At 40.2% G+C, this 24,477-nt stretch overlaps 1 protein-coding gene across 5 annotated transcripts in view; it reads left to right on the top strand.

The window, feature by feature from the left end:
- The window catches only part of LOC143041758 (tudor domain-containing protein 7-like), a 566,748-nt gene that overhangs the window by 134,288 nt on the left and 407,983 nt on the right, over positions 1-24,477 (top strand). For 4 of the 5 annotated variants that reach the window (XM_076213779.1, XM_076213783.1, XM_076213780.1 and 1 more), the window contains exons 6-8: positions 7,690-7,743; positions 10,754-10,918; positions 19,176-19,340. In XM_076213779.1, coding sequence (XP_076069894.1) covers positions 7,690-7,743; positions 10,754-10,918; positions 19,176-19,340 — 384 coding nt within the window. The remainder of the gene's footprint in view (positions 1-7,689; positions 7,744-10,753; positions 10,919-19,175; positions 19,341-24,477) is intronic. The other variant, XM_076213782.1, reaches the window with a different exon arrangement.

Raw genomic sequence — 24,477 nt, 5'->3', positions numbered from 1 at the left:
CATCTTATATAAATTGCAGCAATAATAAGATGATCAGTTTGTAGTTTAGTTTTCTATTGCAAGAAAGCCAATATCCCAAAGTATTAAGCAATGAGTGCCCCATGTTGACCAATAGATTGCTCAGAAAAAATGCACTGTACTGCTGTGTGATATTAATGATGAGCAATATATGATGTTTTAATTATCATGTGCATGGTATGCACATCTAAGATGCTATGTTTGGAGCCTGGCTAATTCTGTGTTAAAACTACCAAAGTGTAGAGTGGTGGCTTTACCAGAGGTAAACAAGTGTGATTCTTGTGTATTTTGGGAGTGCTTATTCTTATTTATCAGTAATTATAATGATCTATTTATATACCAAGGACTTCTTCCCCATTATAAGGGAGGTAGCCAGTCAATGCATGCACCCATGACACTCACATCTACCAATCTTGGTTCCCTCTCATCTTAGCTCCTCATGGATGAAAGGTCATCTCTGTCTCTTGCCCACTACATTGGTCGAAAGCAATGCAGCAAAACACAGAACATCCATAGTAGGACCGCTTCACTTACATGGCGAGCCTTCCTCCTTGTCCCCTCATGCAGAAAATAGAGAAGACAGGGAGAAATCCTCTTAGGTTGTGTCAAAATATCATTCATACACTGAGCCCTATTTCCTGCCTTCTCCCTTCCCTGCACAACAGACATTCCCATCTTGCTCAAAGCCCATTTCACCCTATCCATCCATCTTGTCCTCTGTCATCCCCTCAAGTTCACTCCATCCACCTATTTTTCCACACACTTTTTGTTAATATTTCTTCATTCTTTCCAAGTGCCCAGACCATCCCAATAATCTTTCATCAGCTCTATCTACCAGCTCCCTGTCCACCTCAAGTCTCCTTCTCACCTCATTTCTCACTCTGTCCAATTGTGTAACACCTGACATACTCTTCAGACACTTCACCTCAAGCACATTTAAAGTTCTCCTTTCTGCCTCTCTTAAATTCAAGTCATAGACACAGTCACCCCATCATATAATCATATCCTTGCATCCATTTTGAGATACCTATATCTCGTGACACTTTTCAGTCCCTCAAGACATTTACTTCTTTCACTCAACAGTCTACCTCCACTGCTATTCCTCCATTTCCTGCCACATACGACCCCAAGTGCTTAAAACTATTCACTTCCTCTAGCCTCTCTCCTTTCAGGCTTACTTCCAACTCTTTGCTACCCTCTCCCCTTGTACATCTCAAGATCTTACTTTAACCCACATTTACCTTCGACTTTCTCCTGTTGCATACCATCCCAAACTCTGTCACTAACTGCCTAAATTCCTCCTCTGATCCTGCCACAAACACAGTGGCATCCACAAACAACTAGCTCAACTTCCACTTCTCTCCACAATCTTTGACTATCTCCAATCCCCTCTCCATTATCCTCACATTTACCTCCCATACCACCCCATCTATGTACACATTGAACAGCCATGGTGACATGACACAACCCTGATGTAGCCCCATCATTTTCTCAAACCACTTGCTGTCTCCATTTTCAATCTTAACAGAAGCTCTACTACTTTTGTAAAAACTTGTCTACATTTAACAGCTTTCCTCCAATTTCATATAATGCAATACTTCCCCCAGTGCCTTCCTGTATACCTTTACATAAGCCTTCTCCAAATCCATAAAGGCCCAAAAAACATCCTTATCTTTTGCCAAAAACTTCTCGCAAATCTGCTCTACCACTAAAATCTGATCCACACATCCTCTACCTTTCCTAAAACCTCACTGGTCCTCACTAGTTATTACCTATGTTTGTCCTCTAATTCCCACAGTTAAAAACCTCCCATAAGCCTTTCCAACTACACTCAACAAATTCATCCCTCTAAAACTACTACATTTGGATTTGTCCCTTTTTCCTTTGTAAAGCAGAACTATACAGGCACTCCTCCAGTCCTCTGGCTTTCTCCCCTCCCTCAGACATACATTGAACAATCTCACCAGCCAATCCACTTTAACTGTACTTTCCATTCTTAGTCACTCCACATAACACCTATCCAACCTAGGTGCCTCACCAGTTCTCAAGAATTTTGAAGCTCCTTGTACCTCATCTTTTTCTATATCTTTTTAATTTTTCTCACCCATCACATTTATTTTCCTTCTGCCTTCCTTTTTATTAACATCCCCTCTACATCCTTTCACATTTTCCTCTGTACCTAATTCACCACCTCTCACTCTTAGCCCTGGATTTTATGACAGTTTAGGTCGACCTGTATACAAATGGAATCACAATAGGAAAAAAATAAAATATATAAACTTGTTTTACTTTTACATATAGGTGCTGTGGTACAAAAATATGTTTCAGTCCTTCTGACACAAAATTAATTAAATCCTAAAAAAGAAAGAAAAAAACTTCCTCCTACTGCCTTCTCTTCCATTATCATCTTTCCATCTGCACCTTTTACCTTTTCTTCTCTACTTGATTCGCCTCCTCTTCCTCTCTTAATTTCTTTCCAAAACATCTTTTTATTACTTTCAAAATTTATAGACACTGCAGAATGGAACACTGAGAGTAATAACAGGATACACCAAAACCACCCCTATAAGACAGTTACATTCAGAAACCAAAATCCTCCCAATAGAACATCATATGAAAATGACAGGAACAGAATTCTATGCCAGAACCCTAAACAACTTCCTTCACACTCCATTTCACAAGCACCACCAACAGAATGCAGCAAAAAACTACACCAGCAGCATACTACTTGAACATCTACCACAATCTACCATCCAAACTGCATAAAACATTCACTCAGAAACATATTCTCACCCAGATATCTAAACAAACCCTTCAAGAAAGATCACCAAACTCACTACTCCAACAGTCCCCATAAGTATGTCCAACAGAGAAGTCCCTTCCACACCAGAGAAAAATCACACTAGCATGCCTGCACTCTCACTCACCATCCCACTCCCACAAAGTGGAAAGTGAGAAACTCACTGGTAGGGTAAGCCCTGTCAGTAGCCTGCCTGGCCAGGGCTGTTGGGAACCAACACAAGAAGCACAGTGGGTCCTGGGCATTGGACTTACAAACACCTGCTCACAAGTTTAACTTGGTATCCATTGGGATACTGTGTGATCCAGCTTGCGCTTAGGGCACTGTCATCAAAATAAAGCCAACACAGAATAGACGTGGTTGTAGATTTAAACTGCCCCAGATGCAGTCATTACACAGAAGACACAGAACACCTTATATTGCATTGCCCCCACACTATTGATTCCCAGACAACACAATATCTCTTCTCTAAGTGACTTATGATCTCATCTGGAGACTGTTGATATATTCCTGGAGGCTGATTGCCTTCTGGAAGAGTGAGCAGGGCCAACAGATTACTTAATTGGGACCAATGACAGGTACCTGTATATAATAGTTCTGCAAGATGGACACCTAAGCTGTCCATTTTCAAAACCCATCAACCTCCTCACCTCTATCATGAGGTACACCCTCAAAGGTCAACTGAGAAGGTTTTGAATTTCTTTATTTTTTTTTTTTTACTTCATGTATGAAAATATAATGTAGAAGAAGATAGAACACTAAAATGCATGTTCCTAGGATTTTATAATCTTGATTTTATCCAAATAACATGATCTTAAAAGTGCCTGATAGCAGATGAACTTTTCAATTTCGTAGTTACATTTTCCACTGCTAGGGCAACTGATTATGTAAGGGTTGTTGTTTCCAATTTTAGACATGGCCAGTGATAAGAAAGTGATTTCATATTGAGTGAAAAAGATTTATTGGATTTGGATGCCAAGCTTCATATTTACTGGCAAAATTTTCAAGGATTCATGAATTACAAATTGTTTTTATCTGTGATAAGGTACAATAAAATGGGCCTATGTAGCAAAGAGAATCGAGAAATCATTTGACTGGAGGGGAGATGAAGACTAGCAAAAGATATTCACAGACATGTCTATAAAATTATCTGCCATAGGTAGTGGTTGCTGTGGGGGAAAAGAAGCCATCAGTCATATGCCTGGCACTGTCACCATGGTCACTTTCACATTCCATCTCAATTCCACTGGTAGTGGTACTTGCAGAAGGTGAATATTCATCATAGGTACTTTGTAACAGGTGAAAAAAATCATTAGGTCTGTATCAGTACAAATTCCTCCCTCCTGGTCCAGGGCAATTAGGCTTAACTCATGCTGGAGTGGTGGTGGTGGTGGGGGGGGATTCCACTTGTTTGACTCTCAAAAAGCAGACTTTGATTTGGTTGACTCCAATTGACAAGACGTAGTCATAGGTCTATTATGGAAGCTCCTGTCATCATGGTCATGCCTGTTACCCTAGTGGAGTGGGGTGATCATATTCATAGGCCTACAGGCCTAAGTAGCCTATGTCATGACTGTACCCCTAATCTGCTTAGGCCTAGCTCAAAAATTGTTAGTCAGACCTAACCATGCTTGTTAACAATTGTCAGTGACAGTGTAGATAACACAGGCCTACCCATACACATAATACAGACTGATACACCTACCTCCAGGTGTTGTCTTTTTTCAATAGCAGTGCTTCTTTGACAGTGTTTGCTTGCCGAACCTGAGCTCTTGTCGATGACAAAACTTGTCGGTGTTGCATCTTCTTTTAGAATGGGATTCATGCTAATTTCTAGTGACTCGGCAAGGCCAGGGTCCTTAGTGTATATATATATATATATATATATATATATATATATATATTATGTTTTGAGGAGACCTAAATGCTAGGGTAGGAAATGAACCAATTGACGGAGTGATTGGGAAGTATGGAGTTCCAGGTAAAAATCGTAGTGGATAATTGATGGTGGAGATGTGTCTTGAAAGAGAGTTGATAGCAAATACAGTGTTTAAGAATAAAGTCAAGCATAAATACACATTGGAGAGGGTGGTGGATGGAAGGGTAGCAGATAGAGCATTGGACTATATAGTGGTGACCAGGAGTATGGTAGGAAGAGTTAAGGATGTACATGTTCTAAGGGGAGAGAGTGGGGGAATATCAGATCATTTCCTGGTGGAAGGTAAATTGACAGTGGAGAATAGGTGGAGAAAGAGGAAAAGGGCAGAAGGTAGGGAGGTACTTAGAGTGAACTGCTTAAATGAGGAAAAAAAGGAGAATGAGTATAAAAAGAAGTTGAGAGAAGAGTGGGAGAGAGTAAAGGATAGAGTAGAACTAGGAGTGGAGGAGGAATGGGGATGGTTTAAGGAGGGAGTCATAAGGTGTGCAAAGATGGTGTATGGAACAAGGAGGGCAGGAGGAAATTGAAGGAAGGGTAGTGAGCGGTGGGATGAGGAAGCAAAGAAGGGTGTAAAAGAGAAGAAGCAGGCATTCATAGAGTGGCTACAAATTAGGACGAGGGAATCGTATGAGAGGTACAAAGTAAAGAGAAAGGAAGTTAAGCATAAGATAAAGGAAGCAAAGAGGAGAGCAGATGTGAAATGGGGAAAAAGTATGACAGAAAATTTTGAAAGTAATAAAAAGATATTTTGGAAGGAAATTAAAATAGGAACAGAAGGCAAATCAAGTAGAGAAGAAAAGGTAAAAGGTGCAGATGGAGAGATGATAATGGAAGAGAAGGCAGTGAGAGGAATGTGGGCAGAGTATTTTAGGAAGTTGCTAAATGTGGAGGATAGGGAGGGAAAGGTAGTTGCAGTGGGAAGCGCTAAGAAAATGAGAGTGATGAGTGAGGAAAATGGAGGAGAAATAAGGAAGGATGAAGTGAAAGCAGCTGTTAAGATGATGAGAGCAGGTAAGGCACCTGGGTAGGATGGATGCCATACAGAATGTCTGAAGAAAGGAGGTACAGTGATGGTGGACTGGTTGGTAAGGTTATTTAATGTTTGTTTAAGAGAGGGTAGAGTGCCGGAGGACTGGAGGAGTGCCTGTATAGTTCCGCTTTACAAAGGAAAGGGGGACAAGTGTGAGTGTAGTAGTTACAGAGTGATCAGCTTGTTGAGTGTAGTTGGGAAGGCTTATGGGAGGGTCTTGATTGAGAGGATTAGGGGAGGAAGAGAGGGAGTAATTGGTGAGGAACAGTGTGGGTTTAGGACGGATAGAGGATGTGTAGATCAGATTTTTGTGATAAGACAGATATGTGGGAAAGCTATAGGAAAAGGTAAGGATGTATTTTGGGCTTTTATGGATCTGGAAAAGGCTTACAACAGGGTAGACAGTATGGCACTGTGGGAGTACTGCAGATATATGGGATAGGAGGAAAGCTGTAAAGAGCAGTCAAGAGTTTTTACGAGAGTAGTAGAGCTTGTGTTAGGATTAGAAATGGAGAGAGTGAATGGTTTGAAGTAAAGGTGGGACTTCGTCAGGGATGTGTTATGTCACCCCGGCTGTTCAATCTTTAAATGGATGGGGTGGTGCGAGAGGTGAATGCAAGGGTAGTGGGTCAGGGATTGGAGATAATTAAAGAAAATGGAGAAAAGTGGGAGGTGAGCCAGTTGTTGTTTGCTGACGACACTGCACTTGTAGCAGGATCAGAGGAGGAATTGAGGAAGTTAGTGACAGAGTTTGAGAGGGTGTGTGAAAGAAGGAAGCTGAAGATAAATGTGGGCAAAAGTAAGGTGATGAGATGTACAAGGGGAGAGAGTGACAGTAGACTGGAAGTGAGCATTAAGGGTGAAAGACTGGAGGAAGTGGATAGTTTTAGATACTTGGGTGTGAATGTGGCAGGAAAGGGAGGAGTGGGGGTGGAGGTAGAATGTAGATTGAGAGAAGCGAGTAAATGCCTTGATGGATTAATAAGTGTAATGAGAAATAGACATCTGGGAATAGATGCTAAGAGAAGGTTATATGAAGGAGTGATTGTGCCAACAGCATTGTATGGGGCAGAAACATGGAACATGAGAGAAGAAGAGAGAAGGAGCTTGAATGTGTTTGAGATGAAATGTCTGAGAAGTATGATAGGGGTTACTCGGTTGGATAGAGTGAGAAATGAGGAGGTGAGGAGGAGAACAGGGGTGGAAAGGGAACTGGGAGATAGGGTTGATGAAAGAATATTAGGATGGTTTGGACACATGGAAAGAATGAGTGAAGAAAGATTAGTAAAAGAAGTGTGGAAGGCAGAGGTGGAAGGAGTGAATATGAGGGGGCGTCCTAGGATGAGATGGATGGATGGGGTGAAAGGGGCATTACAAAAGAGAGGAATGTCTGATGAGGAAGGACAGGAGAGGACAGAAGATAGGGGTGAATGGAGAGGGGTTGTGTATAGATGATGCTGTGATGCATGGGGGGGGGAGTGGGTAGGGGATGGGGGTGAGGAAATACGTATAAGAAAAAAAGTTGATGCAGCCCGAAGGGATTTCTCCCTGTCTTCTCCTTTTCTGCATGGTGGTGACAGAGAGGGGGGTCGCCGAATTTATGAAGCGACCTTGCTGTGGATGTGCTGTGTCTTGCGACACTGCTTCTGACCCAGGGCAGTGGACAGGGTGCAGGGATGACCTGTCATCCAGGAGATGCCAAGATGGGAGGGAGGGAGGAGGGTGGAGGGGAGTGGAATATATAGGAAATGGAATGGGTGGGAGTGGTTTCTATGCCTTTTTCTTTTTGGCTACCCCCCGTGTAGGGTGAAAAAGCCTTTGTATATGTATGTATTTTTGTATTGGTAAATGTTCCTTTTGCCACCCTTCTACTCTAATACATTTTTACTTGTACAAAAAAAGCTGGAGTCCAGGAACCATGATGGAAAAAGTAGAAAGCACTGGACTCAGAAACAGGTAATTTAAGCCCAATGTGGTGTCCACCTCTTCACCACTTGGTTTGGGTAACCATTGGCCCAGAATACCTTCTCTTCTTTTGCTCCACATCTTCATCACACTCCTTTTCTGACATTCTGGGTGGTTGCTGTCATAATCCAACAGAAGAACGGGCTGAGAAAGGTATTCTGGGCCAATGGTTACCCAAACCAAGTGGTGAAGAGGTGGACTGTACCACAAAAGGAAAGCAACCAAAGCACAATGCCATAAGCAACAACAAGGGTGATCCCTTATATGAAGGGAGCTTCTGAGATTACAGCAAGACTTCTTCAGAGACATGGGGTCAATGTGGCACATAAACCAAGCAAAATCTTGCACGGTGCTCTCATGTAGGTCAAAGATTGAGTGTGCAAGGAGGGCCAAGCAGGGGCAGTCTATGAGGTGAAGTATTTACCTAGTTGTATTTTGCAGGAGAAGAGCTATGCTCATAGGGACCCATAGTTGTATCTTTCTGCATCCAGTTCTTTCTTAAAGTCGTGTATAGTTTTAGCACTGTTTTCTCTTTCAATTTATTCCATGTATCTATCACTCTGTGTGGAAAGCTATTCTTTTTCAGATCTCTTATGTAACTGTCCTTCTTAAGTTTCTTCTTGTGTCCCCTTGTATTTTCTTCTTGTCTCCCCTTGTATTTTCTTCTTGTCTCCCCTTGTATTTCTTTTGTCCCATTTAACCCCTTCCATACGGTGCCGCACACGTAGGCATCATGGACTTAGATCTCGGTGGCAGCAGCCAATGCCAGCCGTATGACGTGTCGTAATAATACTCGCATCATAAAATATAGTCACCGCTTATATCGATCGTTCTCTCTTCACCCGTGAATTTTGATAACCATAGAAAATGCGATTACAAAAGAATTACAAAGAATGTCATTATGGAGGGGCGACTACAATAAATATAATCAAGACGCCGATATGGCAGCCTCGCGAATACACTCGCTCCCCATGACGCCTACGTGTGCGGCACCGTATGGAAGGGGTTAAGTGTATGGACTGCAGTGCACACTATGTTGGAGAGATGGGGAAAAAGCTGGCCTTGGCCACAAGACTGCAAGAACACCACAAAGCAGTGAACAGGAGGGACCAGAGTTTGGCAATATTTAAACATTATGATGAATATCAACATGAGTTTGATTGGCAGGGCATGGATGTTTTGTATAAAAACAACAAGAAGGGTAGCAGGCTATTTTTGAAGTATGGGGTAATGACAAAAACAGCATAAACAGATCCGTCACACTTAATCCTATTTTCAGAAGGGCAAGGGAAAGGATGAGTGGAACAGATACCCAACAGTAGGCAAACCCACACAAGGACAAAATCTCAGACATTTTGTCACTTGGATAACTGTGATGGAAGAATGAGAGCAGCCCGTGAGATGATCTCAACCAAGTGTACCACATGTATTGCTTTTTTGTATATAAAGGAGGATTGACTGCCTCTCCATTGCTCTGAGGACAATCCCTGGATAGGGTTCGAAACATTGAAATTAAATGACCTGTTTCTGAGTCCGGTGCTTTTTACTTTTTCCATCATTTTCATTTGTCTTCCACTTCTCTAACCAACATTTCCCTACTTTTTAGTACCATTGTCACCTCCACATCTTCCTTGTTTTTATTACTCCATAATTTTTCATAATTGTACTCACTCCTCCAGTTTCAACCACCCTGTCTGTCCTCGTTTGATCTCCCTCCCAGTACATTATATTTACCATTTTACCTTTAGCTCCTCAAGTTCTGATCTCTATGATTAATTTGTTAATGCTATTTCACTCGATTTATCATTTGGTTGATCTATATTAACCATTTGATTGACCACTTGTTTCTTGTATGTATTCATTTCATTTCTATATTTAACCATATTTCAACAAGAACCCACTGTGTTGGATAAGAAGAAATGAAATAGATGATATCCGTATAATTTGATCACAGACTGTGATTCTCTTCAGTGGAATACAGAGTAGTGGAGCAAAAGGCATGTCTTATATACAGAGAAAGAAGGAACATGAGCAGGGCTCAAGTGGCGTCTAACTTGAGCCCTGCCCATGTTCCTTCTTCTTTCTCTGTATATAAGACATGCCTTTTGCTCCACTACTCTGTATTCCACTGAAGAGGATCACAATCTGTGATCGAAATATAAGGATATCATCTATTTCATTTCTTCTTATGCAACACAGTGGGTTCTTGTTGAAATTTACGAATGTGCTATGACATTACTTTGTAGCTATTTAACCATATTTTCCATTATTTTTCTCCAAGTATACACATAGATTGTTCTAAATTGCTTAGCTCCATAAATTTTCCATAATCACCATCCTGCTTGTGTCTGCTGTCAACAAACAATTCACTAATTCCATCTCTGTTCACCATAATTTAAAATGTTTTGAGTTGTACTTACCTTCTAAATCATCAGTAGGTGCAGATCTCCTGGAAGAGATAACCTAGGCAATAGAGTGGTTGTTTGGTGTTTGGTAACTACTAATACAAAGTGTTTTAACCACTTCAGTGTGAGTCAAATTGTCACACACAGCATTGGCTGCCATATGTATGAACACACTACTCATATTACAAAATATAAAGTCATTGTTGTATTACATGTACTCCTTTACTCTGAGTAATAACAAACACAGAAAATGTGATCAAGCCAGTTCACAGAATCTGGGGTAACTTGTGTACAACTACAAAAAAATATATATAATCAAGATGCCATTGGTGGTATCCTTGTGTACCCTCTCACACCTCATGGTGCCTACATGGGTGTCATCATACTAAAGTGGTTAAAGCCTTTCAAGAGTTTTCTTGTTTGCTGTATGTATTACCAATTAGTTATGAACTGAATTGTTTTTGTCTCCAAATAACATTGGTAACTTTACAGATATATTGAATAATTATTTGTGCTTAATTTATTGAATAGTTTTACATGTTATCATACTATGGTTTTTACTTCTAAGTCACAGTGTAATAATTTTTTCTTACAAGGTACCACCAAGATTCAATGCTGATAGTCACTCCCAGGGAAAAACTACGGTTAAGTCATACAAGAAGACACTGGAGGAGGAGGCACGGAAAGCAGGGATCAACCATATTGTTTTTCGAACAATCCCATATGGACAGCGAAGCCAACACTGGGTCTCCACTCTAATTGTAATAATATATACTATTACTACATATTTTTTCTTAAGGAATCACAGGAATTATCATTTCATTATTTTAAATTGTTCATGACTAGAATGCAAATTTGCAACCACTTTTTATTTATTTATTTAATTTTCTATGAAAAGGACAATTTATCACTACCTGTACCTGTAAGTGGTGGCTCTATGAGACGAATGTCACAGAGCATGATCTAACTGGAGAAAAATGATGGATGGTATCTTGTGTTAGTTTGCATGACAGATAACAAAATGGTCCTTTTTCAGAACCCCATCAAACCCCACCCACCCTACCTCCATTCCCCCCCCATTATTATTATTATTATTATTATTTTTATTTTGCAAAAAGGACCATGGATCAGTACGTGTAAATAGTGCCCCTGTGAGATGAATGTCACAGGGCATCATCTAATTGAGGAAGAATGACAAGTACTATCTTATGGTTTAGTGCAAGATGACAGTGAAAGGTGGAGAGGATCTATGGAGAATGTAATACTTGACATGACTATAGAACATACAATGACATAATGGATAAAAGAAAATACCAAATATAGGAGTAATGAAGAACCATCAAGACTAGATTTAATATTTACAGCAGAAGTTAAAATTGTTGGGAAAACTGAATACAAGACACCATTTGGGAAGAGTGATCACATATTAATAGAATTTGAACCAAAGGAGGAATTATATATAGAGAGAAATGAGAAATACAGAAAAGGAAGACTAATGTACAGTAAAATGTACTTTGGGAAACTTAAGAAATTCTTTAAAAATGCAAATTGGGAAAAATTCTACAATGAAGAGACACAAGTGGAAGAGAAATGGATGATTTTGATGGAAATTTATAATGAAGGAGTGGATAAATACATACCAAGACAGAAGTGGAGTCCAGTATGTCTTGTGAGACTTTAACACAAAGTTGCTTTTGCTCCGCTGGCGGCAGCTTCAGCATGAATTTTCCCGCCACTCTCTTCATGGCCAAATCTTCGGTCACAATGGAATGTGCCAAAAAAGTGCTGATCCCCACCTCTTCCGCAATTTCTCGGTTAGTCACACAACAGCCCTGCATCACCACAGCGTTCACTTTGGCAATGACCTGGTCATTTTGGCATGTTGATGGCCGACCGGAGTGTGGCTCGCTCTCCACCGTTGTGCGGCTGTCTTTAAACCTGTTGTACCACTCCTTAATCTGTGTGATGTCCATAGCATCGTCATTGAAAGCAGTCTGAATCTTCCAAATGGTTTCCACCTGGCTGTCGCCCAGTTTCTGGCAAAAATTGATGCAGTAGTGCTGCTCCAGTCATCCCATCATTTTCCTTGCAATGAAAAACTGCTGAGAGCACTACACACTACCTCACACAAATGCTGCTTGCCAGCAACCAACTGACACTATCAACAGGCAGGAAAAAAAATCACGCATGCACACCAAGGTTCAAGGTCAGCTCATGCAAGCGCGCTTGATTCAAATCCATCAGGTTTTTGCAAAAGAAAAAAAAATAGTAAAGTCTGATACTTTTCCAACAGACCTCTTATAATAAGTGCTGGTTCAACAGAAGATGCAGAGAGGCAAAAGATAGAAGAGATAAAGCTTGGAAAAGATGGAAGAAAAAAAAAAAAAGTGGCAAATATACATCAACCGAAGAAATGAATTTGTAAAAATGCGCAGAGAGGAAAAAAAAAAGCTATGAAAAAGACAATAGAAAAATCTAAAGATCAACCTAAGCTATTCTGTAGATATGTGAATGGCAAACTTAAAAATAAACAGGAAATGATGACACTACATCATGGAAATAAAGAGTACACAGAAGATTTAATATGGCTGAAGTCATGGACAATCACTTCAAGTCGGTTTTCAATAGAGAAAAAATATAGCATTGGGATGAAAGGAACAAAGTGCGCCCCCCCCCATGAGGGAAATAAAAATAACACAAAAAGAAATAATGGATCAATTAATGAATTTTGATGTAAGGAAATCACATGGCCCAGATGGAATAGCAAATTGGATACCAAAAGAATGTAAAGAAAAATTAATAGACAAAATATATAACATAATCTGCTCACTCAAAGAAGGAAAAATACCAAATGACTGGAAAAATGCTAATATTGTACTAATATATAAAGGAGGAAATAAAGAAAATCCAACAAATTCTAGACCAGTTTCTCCTTAAAAGCACTGTAGCCAAAATTTGTGAAAAGGTTATTAAGAATACATGGATAAAACACCTGGAAAAAAACAATATAAATCTGAGACAATTTGGATTCGGACAGGGAAGATCATGTGCCATAAACTTAATCTGTTTCTACTTAAGACTAATAGATATACAGTAATACAAGAAAGGGATGGATGGGGTGATTTTGCTTTCCTAGACTTACAAAAAGTCTTTGACAAAGAGCCACATAAAAAATTATTTACATACATACATACATATACCAAGGCTTTTTCCCCCTTACAAGGGAGGTAGCCAAAAAGGAAAAGGCATAAAATCATTCCCACCCATTCCATCCCTGAATACACTCCACACCCCTCCACCCTCCCTCTTATCTCAGCACCTCCTGGATGGAGGATTTCTTGCATGGAAAGAAAATGAGGGTAGTGCTCATAGAAAAGAGTTCAGCTTGGGGAGAGGTGATTAGTGGAGTTCCACAGGGATGAAGATGTGGAATGTTACATGGACTTCTTTGCATAGGAAAGTGAATACTGAAATGGATTGTGAATCGCTACAGACTGAAAAAAATTTAGATACAGGCACTCCTCGTTTAACGACGACAATTGGGACCAGTGCGCCGTCGTTAACCGAATTGGTCGTTAAGCGAAAGTGTATACATATACGTACATGTACTGTATATACAATGTCCAGCAATACATGTATCTTTATTTTCGTGTATTTTCCCTCTTTTATACAGTACATTAAAGCTTTATTTACTGTTTATTTACGGTGGTTAGGTTCCTGAAATTACCGTATATGACCAAATCCGCGTATGCTGGCATTCCATATTGAATACCGGGGTATTTTTTTAGTTTCGACCATGGGCGCAATATAGCAATAGAAAATTAATTATTAATTTTGTAAATTAAAATGTATCAACGTAATATGCAATTTTGTGGGCAGAAATGAAAGTAAGAAATACCATGCTACAAGAAAATATGCTAATGAACGAAGTCGGTAGCATAGGATTGGGATGCCATCTTGTCATCTGCCAACGTCTCTCACGACGACGACAACGAGGACGAGCCAGATGACATTTAATTTGCAGGTAATGATTTATCAAACACAGGTCAGGTTAGTTAAGTTTAGGTTAGACGAATTCATCATCCTTTCATTTCTTCGACATCGGCATCTATCATAACAAACATGGTGTACCATTCGTCCGACATGACTTCGTTACTTACGAAATTTGTTTTAGCACCTTTTTTTTTTTTTTTTCCACTCACAAAATTGCATATTACATTGATACATTATAATTTACAAAATTAATCATTAATTTTCTATTGCTATATTGCGCCCTTGGTCGAAACTAAAAATTTACCACTACCGGTATATACTGTACCCCAGGTAGTTTTTGCAGCTTGGAGGATGGTAATGTAGACCTAAGCTTCAGAACACTTTACCTCACAGCTAATATCCACCGTACAAGTTCAATTATAACATCATACAAATTTGCCTCAGCCAAATTAATTATCGTACACGACGTCGTAACTTCAGGAGATTTACGTTAAACGTCTGTCATAAAGCCCGTCGTAACTCCGCGTCGTCGCTAACCGAGTAGGTCGTTAAACGAGGAGTACCTGTAGAGCGTTAATGTACTATGTAGAGGTAGATAGGAGTATAATAGGAAGAGTTAAGGATGTACATGTTCTAAGGGGAGAGAGTGGGGGAATATCAGATAATTTTTTGGTGGAAAGTAAGTTGAGTGGAGGATAGATGGAGGAAGAGGAAAAGGACAAAAGGTAGGGAGGTGCTTAGAGCGAACTGCTTAAATGAGAAAGAAGAGGAGGAGTACAATAAGAAGGTGAGAGAGGAGTGGGAGGGAGTGAAGGATAGAGTAGAACTAGGTGTGGAGGAGGAATGGGGATGGTTCAAGGTGTGCAAAGATGGTGTATGGAACAAGGAGGACGGGAGGAAATAGAAGGAAGGGTAGTGAATGGTGGGATAAGGAAGCAAAGAAGGTTGTAGAAGAGAAGAATTGAGCTTTCATAGATTGGTTACAAAATAGAATGAGGGAATCACATGAGAGGTACAAAGAAAAGAGAAGTAAAGCATAAGATAAAGGATGGAAAGAGGTGCGTATATGTGAAATGGGGTAAGAGTATGACAGAAAATATTGAAAGTAATAAAAAGATGTTTTGGAAAGAAATTAAGAGAGGAAGAGGAGGCGAATCAAGTAGAGAAGAAAAGGTAAAAGGTGCAGATGGAAAGATGATAATGGAAGAGAAGGCAGTAAGAGGAAGATGGGCAGAGTATTTTAGGGAGTTGCTAAATGTGATGGAGGATAGGGAGGGAAAGGTACTTGCAGTGGGAAGTGCTAAGAAAATGACTGTGATGAGTGAGGAAAATGGAGGAGAAATAAGGAAAGATGAATTGAGGGCAGCTGTTAAGATGATGAGAACAGATATGGCACTTGGTCTGGATGGATGTCATGCAGAATATCTGAAAAAAGGAGGTACAGTGATGGTGGACTGACTGATAAGGTTGTTTAATGTTTGTTTAAGAGAGGGTAGAGTGGCAGAGGATTGGAGGAGTGCCTGTATAGTTCCACTTTACAAGGGAAAAGGGGACAAGTGTGAGTGTAGTAGTTTCAGAGGGATTAGCTTGTTAAGTGTAGTTGGGAAGGCTTATGGGAGGATCTTGATTGAGAGGATTAGGAGAGGAACAGAGGGAGTAATTGGTGAGGAACAGTGTGGTTTTAGGACAGGTAGGGGTTGTGTAGATCAGATTTTTGTGATAAGACAGATATGTGAGAAAGCTATAGGAAAAGGTAATGGTGTGTTTTGGGCTTTTGTGGATTTGGAAGAGGCTTATGACAGGGTAGACAGGAAGGCATTGTGGAAGGTACTGCAGATATATGGGATAGTTTAATTTATACATGGATGGGGTGGTGCAAGAGGTAAATGCAAGGCTGGTGGGTCAGGGATTGGAAATGGTTAAAGAAAATGGAGAAAAGTGGGAGATAAGCCAGCTGTTGTTGTGGATGACACTGCACTTGTAGCAGGATCAGAGGAGGGATTGAGGAAGTTAGTGACAGAGTTTGGGAAAGTGTGTGAAAGAAGGAAGTTAAAGATAAATGTGGGTAAAAGTAGAGTGATGAGATGCACAAGGGGTGAAAGTGGCAGCAGACTGGAAGTGAGTATTTAGGGAGAGAGACTGGAGGAAGTGGATAGTTTTAGATACTTGGGTGCGAATGTGGCAGGAAAGGGAGGAGTGGAGGTGGAGATAGAATGTAGATTGAGAGAAGTGAGTAAATGCCTTGGTGGATTAAAAAGTGTAATGAGAAATAGACATTTGGGAATGGATGCTAAAAGGAGATTGTATGAAGGAGTGATTGTATCGACAGCACTGTATGGGGCAGAAACATAGAACATAAGAGAGAAGGAGTTTGAATGTATTTGAGATGAGGTGTCTGAAAAGTGTGATAAGAGTTACTAGGCTAGATAGAGTGAGAAATGAGGAGGTGAGGAGGAGAACAGGGGTGGAAAGGGAGTTGGGAGATAGGGTTGATGAAAGAGTATTAGGATGGTTTGGACATATGGAAAGAATGAGTGAAGAAATACTAGTAAAAGAGGTGTGGAAGGCAGATGTGGAAAGAGTGAACATGAGGGTCAACCACACCTACACCACAAACTTGTCATATGAGGAGAGACTGGCTAAATTGGAGTTACTGGCTCTGGAGCAAGGAAGCGAGAAAGGCGACCTACTGACCATCTATAGAATCATGAAGGGCACAGAAATACTTGATAGAGAGGACTTGTTAAATTGGGACAAGAGAAACACGAGAGGACATGGAAAGAAACTCAATAAACATAGTTATAGAAGAGATCTGAAGAAGAACAGTTTTCCACATGGAGTGGTGGACATTTGGAACAACCTGGATGAAAAAATAAGTGTGTGCAAAAAACATTCATGAGTTTAAGAGCAAACTAGACACTGCGAGATACAAAGGCTGGACACCAGGAGTGTAGCTCCCCTTCCCATAAAATACAACTATGTAGATACAAATGGCAAACTGGGAACAGCATGTAGAGTGTCTCAAGTTAGGAAATCACAAATGTGTTATAAGGCAAGAGAACACTGGCTAACTGTGCACAACATGAGAGGAGAGGAATAGGTCTTGGTTGTGGCTTGTCAACAAAACACATTTCTTGCTTTTGTTACAATATTATAGCCTAAAATAATGATATGGTAAAAAATGTAAGATATAAAAATAGTGTGAAGTAAAATCTAACATGTTACAGAAATGTTAAGAAATGCAAATTAAAAGAGATATAGAGAGAGTGTTGTGCTCAGTAAGCAGGGGACTTGAATGGAGTGGGTGGTCCAGTTGGCCTCCTGGTCATGTCTGGGAAGTGAACAAAGGAGCCCTGTTGTGATGTCAGTATACTGACAAATCCATATATGGGCAGTGCAGATACTGGAGGGATCATTGTATACGGAAAACTGTATTTCTTCACATCCTTTTAACTATATATTCCTCCTTGATTTGTACTCATGACCTCTTGAAGCCTTCTTATCTTTAGTTAAAAGATCTCTTCTGTCAGTGTAGTGACCTGAATACTGTAATCATATCTTCTTTTTCTCTTTAATCTTTCAAAATTGACAGACTCAGTGCTTTAAGTCTTTCCTTTTATGGTTTATCTGCCAAGCTGGGGACCAGTTTGGTTGCTGCCCATTATGTTCTCTTGATCTTGCCTATATTCTTCACTGTGTGTGGGGACCATACCACTGACATATATTCAGTCTTGGATGGATGAAGGTTTCAATTAATTTTATCACCTCTTCATCCATATAATGGAATGGCACTTTATTCTTCTGCACCAGTCTGTACATCTCTACCACAGACAGGTTGTCTTTTATTAACACTCCCAATCCTTTCTCCTCTTTTGCTTTTGTAATGGTTCACTTCACAAAAAATAGTAAGATGGTCTTTTGCAGCTATTGTACTTTACAGTTTTTGGTATTGAAATTCATTTGCCATTCTTGGCTCCATGCAAAAATATTATCCAGATCTTTTTGTAATAGCCTTAGGTCCTCCTCATTTTTCACTCTTCTCATGATTTTTTAATTATTTGTGAACGTGTTGGCACATCTTTTTGTACTTTACATCATGTCATTAACATAGACAAGAAACATTGTTGATGTAAGGAAAGAACCTTTTGCAACTTTGCTGGTTATTGCTCTCCATCCTGACATCATATTCTTTACTACTTTCCCCATGTATCATCCCCTCAAAAAAATATTTCATCCATTCTAGTAGTTTGCCTCTCAGACCTATAATATGCTCCAACTTCCACATGAGTCATCTGTGAGGTACTTTATGAAAAACCTTTTCAAGGTTGAGGTACACACAGCCCACCCACCCCTCTCTCTTGCAGCATATCACTCTTGAGTTAAGGTTTAAAAGGTGCAACACACATGAACATTCAAATCTGAAGCCAAACTAACTCAAAATGTTCATCTCTTACACAATCCTTTCACATAATTCACTTTAGTGCTGGTCAGTGGTACTGGCCTATAATTTAGTGATGTCTCCTTACCCACCTTTGTGAATTGGTACCACATTAGCTCTTTTCCAATCAATCTGCACTATACTTATTTTTAGGTCATGAAGCTTGTCTCATCCACTGATCCCAAAAGATTGAGCACTTCCCTGTTACACTTATATCTTCTAAACCTAAATTTTAGTTCCCCTCACCTTTGTCCTAAAAATTACTCTCCTTTGTTAAGACAAATTAGAAACTTTCATTATTTCTGTCTAAGCTGATGCCTTCTCAAAGACCTCAGAACCCACTATTAGCTTGGTGATTACTTCTCTATCAACTTAGCATTGATAAATTGTAAAACAATTTTGGTTTGTCTTTACATCATTTGAAGTACATGTCATTTATATATAACATACATGATCTTAGGATTCTTGTCTAGTGGATGGAGTTGGCCATTAATTTTGTTCTGTATTTTATAATTAGATTTGTATATATGGCAAAGCAAGCAGGTTTGGCCAAGACTTAATGTTTAGTTTTATTTTATTTTCTTCAGGTTGGTGATAAAAAGTTTAACAGTTATCCAGAAGAAAAATCCAAAGCGGAAGAAGCTGAAGAAGTAGTTGCAAAAAAGGCTCTTGAACATTTAGAATTGTTAAGATCATCTTCCCCTCTTCCAGTTACTCATGACTTCATGCTTTCATTGAAAAGGGTGAAAGAGGTGAGTGTAACTTTACAAAACGAGATTAAGTATTGGTAAGTATCGTCACAGACTAGCCTCTGTATTTGAGTTGATGTATCAAATCTCCGCTGTGATTTGAACAATTCCTTTAATCTAGTATCTAGTATGACTATTTGCTTTTTAAAGGGATATTTTTGCATCACAAGGACAAAAGGAAGGGTGAGGTGCAAAACTAATTTACATGATATCAAAATATACAATTTACCTTAGCCTGGTACACTCGGGGCATGAGTGAGAGAGTCAGAGAGATGCCACTGCCTGCATCTCTTAAATTTATACCAAGACCACACTGCCAACAGCATGTGCCAGTTTATTATAAAAAATAAATATAAATCTAACCTACCTCTATTTGCCTGGCTTCACACAATCTCCCCACTTCTTTATTTTTGTGTGAAGAAGGCCTACAATATATCAATCACTAGTTATCTAAAACAATAGTAAAAACAGATAACAAATGTGATGACTACTTCTTTTGACAATGGTGACCTTCAACCCCGGCATTAGGAGGTCCTAGTTGTATATTCCTCTGCCATCTGTGCTGCAAAAACTCATGTAATTGGTCATTTATCATAAGTTACTTATGATTATAATCCTCCATGTTATTATTTAGCTTATGATAATCTAATAGTGGTCAAATTCAACATCCATAGTCATTTACATTAAGGATGGTGAGCTATTATGGCTCTTGTTAAGATGTGGCTTATGGTACCATATTTGTGTCTCTTTGTGTGAGTAATGTGTCATGGAACATGAAATATCCCCCTTCCCTGGATAAGAAATGGTTAAGCCTGTGAAGCAAGGCTTGAGCATTTTGTATCAGGAAGCGACAAAGCATTGACTACTACAATTTATTTTCCTGGGATGTGTTGAATACTTAAAATCATGTCCCTGGAGTGCCAGTGCCCATTGGGCTAGTCTGTCATTTTTTGTTTTCCCAACTATTATGTATTTCAAGGGTTATGGTCACTCAGGATGATCACTTCATTATCTAGAAAGATCTGGAATTTCTTCAAAGCTAATATAAGGCTGAGGGCCTCCCTTTCAATAGTAGAATATTGCCTTTGATAATCCTTGAGGATTTGAGACATGAATGAGATGGGCCTCATGACACCATCCTTTTCCTGAGCAAGCATAGCACCCAGTGCTACATGACTGGCATCACAAAAAAGATAAAAATTCTCACTATAATCTGGAGGTATCAAGACAGGATGATCTGATAGGAACCTTTTACACTCCTCAGTGGCTGTATCAGTGCCTTCATCCCACCTGAAATGATTATAAGAGTACATGCGGGTTAAAGGAGCAGCTACCTCTGCAAGGTTTGGACAGTACCTTTGGTAGAATCCAAGCATGCCCATGAATCTTCTGATGCCTCGCTTTGTCTTTGGGACCTGGAATTCCATGATGTCCTTCACTCTGGCTTCTAATGTTGTGATGCAATTCTGGCCAACTTGATGTCCTAGATAGTCAATGGTGCTCCTCCCAAAGGCACTCTTCTTCAGGTTCACAGTAAGCTGGGCTTGTTTTAGTCTGTCAAGTAAACCCTTCAACCTGTGCATGTGATCACTCCATGTATCAGAGAACACAACTATGTCATCCAAGTATGCTCTAACACCTGGCAATCCCTCAACTAGCCAATTTACAAGGCACTGAAAGGATGCTCCACTATTTTTCATTCCAAATGGGGTCACTTTGTATTGAAAGTGCCTGTGTGAGGTAACAAAAGCAGATATCTCAGTAGCTCTGCTTGTAAGAGGGATCTGATGATATCCCTTCAATAAGTCAAGTTTTAACAAGAATTTTGCAGCAGCAACTTCTTCAATGAGATCATTTATTCTGGGGAGAGAGTATGGGTCCACCTTCATGATTGCGTTCACACTCCTGTAATCAACACACAGTCTCCATTCACCTCCAGGCTTAGGTACCAGCACTAAGGACTAGTACTAAGTTCCACTAATCCTTGATCCAAAAGCTGCTTTACTTCCTTTTCCATGATCCTCTTCTTCTGGGGTTACAATCTGTAAGGTGTCTGCCCCACCAGCTTATGTCCATCTTCTGAGACGACATTGTGTGATATTGCTTGTGTAACAGTGGGGCATGTGGAGAAAATCTTACACTCTTACAGAGGAGCGCTTGGACTTCATGCATCTTTCCCACTAGTGATGACAGAGATCCCTCTATTGCCTCACTTATTTCTGACCTGTCCAAATCATAAAATAAGTTAGATTCCCAATATCTGAATCGAAGTTCCCATGAGCTTGTCCTGTCTCAATCATACCAACTGCTTTCTCCTCCACAATCCCATCGATTTCCTCATTGAGTTTTGGATCAGGTAGTTATTTCCACCCTTTCTTTCTAGCACCTTGAATGGTCCTTCATACATCGGATGCAATGAGGTTTTCTGAGGAGACAACACAAGTACATAATCCCCAATATTTAGCTCCTTCCTAATTGCCCTCCCATTATTTTTATTTCCAAGATTTCTTTTTGCTATCTGCCTAATCTTCCTCAACTTCTCAAAGTTAGTACCAACTAGCTTTGTGTAAGGGATACTTCCTTCTGTTTTATTTGACAACATTAATTTGTATAATGATGTAAGGGGTTCTTGTGGTGATCTACTGAACATCAGGTAAAGAGAAAATCCTAGACCCTATCCTTTTCAAACTAACAAATACTCTGATCATGTGTTTTAAAGTTCTGTGGAACCTATCAAGACTTTGGGGGAGACATGCTGTATATTGAAGCCTTCTAGGGTCCCTTTGAATATCCCACTTAAAAAGTTAATGCCTCTGTCACTTTGTACCTCCCGAGGCATACCCATCTTACTAAAATAAGACATTAAGGCCTTGGTGAGTGTCCTGGCCTTTGTTTGAAAGGGATATCGCTTCAGCATACCATGTGGATTGGCACATTATGATGAGGATAAATGATTTCCCAGACTTAGTTTTTGGGAAAGGTCTTACACAGTCACTACTCTACTGAAAGATTCCTCAATGACAGGAACTTGGCACATGGGCACTCTCTTGGGTGTGTCATTTGGTTTCCCAGTCACTTGACACCCGAAACACTGTCTAACTACCCTCTTAACATCTTCTGATAGCTGAGGCCAGAGGAAGTGCATCAAGATTAATTGTCTAGTTGTGGTGATTCCAAGGTGAGCGTATGTAGTCACATGAGCTAGCCTCACCATCTCCCTAATCTTCTGTGGAACTACAATTTGGGTAACAATATCACCTCCTATCTTTCATGGTGCCTTAAATTTTCTCATAAGCACACCATCTTCCTTGATGAACTTGGTGTTGCCATATTTCTTCTCTTCCTGCTGCTCCTCAGCTGCTTGGTGCACCTCCTCCAGCTCCGGGTCCTCCTGTTGTAGTTGGATGAGTTCTTCTCTATCTATGGCATTCTCAAAGATTATTTCATCTGCTTGGGTGTTGCCTCCATGGTCTCCTCCTATATCTTCTGCTACTACCTGCTTCTCTTCCTCTCCAAGTCCATCTTGTGAATCTTTCAGGACCTCATCTGCAATAGCTGCTTCAAACAAGGGGTTCAGGTTGTCATCACCTTGTTCATCTTCCTCTTGTGCTTTCTTGGCATCAGATCTGGTGCTGACTACCATTGGGGTCTGCCATATCAGCTTCATCGTTTGTCTGGTCATGGGGTCATCTACCATCTTGAGTCTAACCTGGATTATCTTGCATCATTTCCAAGGAGGACGTCTATTCCTTTCACTGGAAGTTCTGCTACTCCTACTTCAACACTCACTGTCTGACCATCTATTTCAAGTAATGCCTTAGCTATGGGTACTTATGTCGTCACTGCTCAAGCTAATCCCATGGTGAATTTACCTTATCTGCTTGTTTTCTAATCCTGGTATCACATTTGGCCTCGCAATGGTGTGGATGCCCTGTGTCTCATAAAGCTTTAAGGGAGTGTTGCATCACTTTATAGAGTAGGTGAAATTAAATTTTCAAATGTGTATTTAATGAACTTGGGTATAGTTACCCCTTACATTAGTGTATAATTCCTCAGGGTATTGTGTTCCTTCCATGTATATATAAGACATAGTGAATATTTAGTAAAGATATAGTGAGCTCTAGTGAAGCTCTAATTACTTAATGGAAAATCCTTCCACATCATTCAGCTTGGTATGAACAAATGTTATTGAATACATTTGATCAAACTAATACCTCTGATTTTTTTTTATTAATTTGTTTCTCTGAATGACTCAAAAATGCTGCAAAATTCAGGTTCCATAGAAAATACATACATACATACATATACCAAGGCTTTTTCCCCCTTACAAGAGAGGTGGCCAAAAAGGAAAAGGCATAAAATCATTCCCACCCATTCCATCCCTGAATACACTCCACACCCCTCCACCCTACCTCTTATCTTAGCACCTCCTGGATGATGGGTCATCCCTGCACCTTGTCCACTGCCCTGGGTCAGAAGCAGTGTCGCAAGACACAGCATATCTACAGCAAGGCCGCTTCATCATTAAATCGGCGACCCCCCCCCTCTCCGTCCCCCCATTGCATAAAAGGAGAAGACGGGGAGAAATCCCTTTGGGCTGCGTCAAATTTTGCTCACACATACTACCTCACCCCCCCCCCATCCCCCCGCTTATTCCACCTCATGCATCACAACATCATCCATATACAACCATTCTCCATTCACCCCTATCTTCTGTCCTCTCCTGTCCTTCCTCAACAGACATTCCCCTCTTCCCCAAAGCCCCCTTCACCCCATCCATTCACCTCATCCTAGGACGTCCCCTCATGTTCACTCCCTCCACATCTGCCTTCCATACCTCTTTTACTAGTCTTTCTTCACTCATTCTTTCCATGTGTCCAAACCATCCTAATACTCTTTCATCAACCCTATCTCCCAACTCCCTTTCCACCCCTGTTCTTCTCCTCACCTCCTCATTTCTCACTCTATCTAGCCTAGTAACCCCCATCATACTTCTCAGACACCTCATCTCAAACACATTCAAACCCCTTCTCTCTTCCTCTTTTATGTTCCATGTTTCTGCCCCATACAGTGTTGTTGGCACAATCACTCCTTCATACAGTCTCCTCTTAGCATCCATTCCCAAATGTCTATTCCTCAT

The sequence above is a fragment of the Oratosquilla oratoria genome, chromosome 32, assembly GCF_046742065.1.
Source record: "Oratosquilla oratoria isolate Oo_2021 chromosome 32, ASM4674206v1, whole genome shotgun sequence".
Classification (NCBI taxonomy): domain Eukaryota; kingdom Metazoa; phylum Arthropoda; class Malacostraca; order Stomatopoda; family Squillidae; genus Oratosquilla; species Oratosquilla oratoria.
The sequence above is the reverse complement of the archived record's forward strand: the minus strand, read 5'-3'. Positions and strand labels throughout refer to the sequence as shown.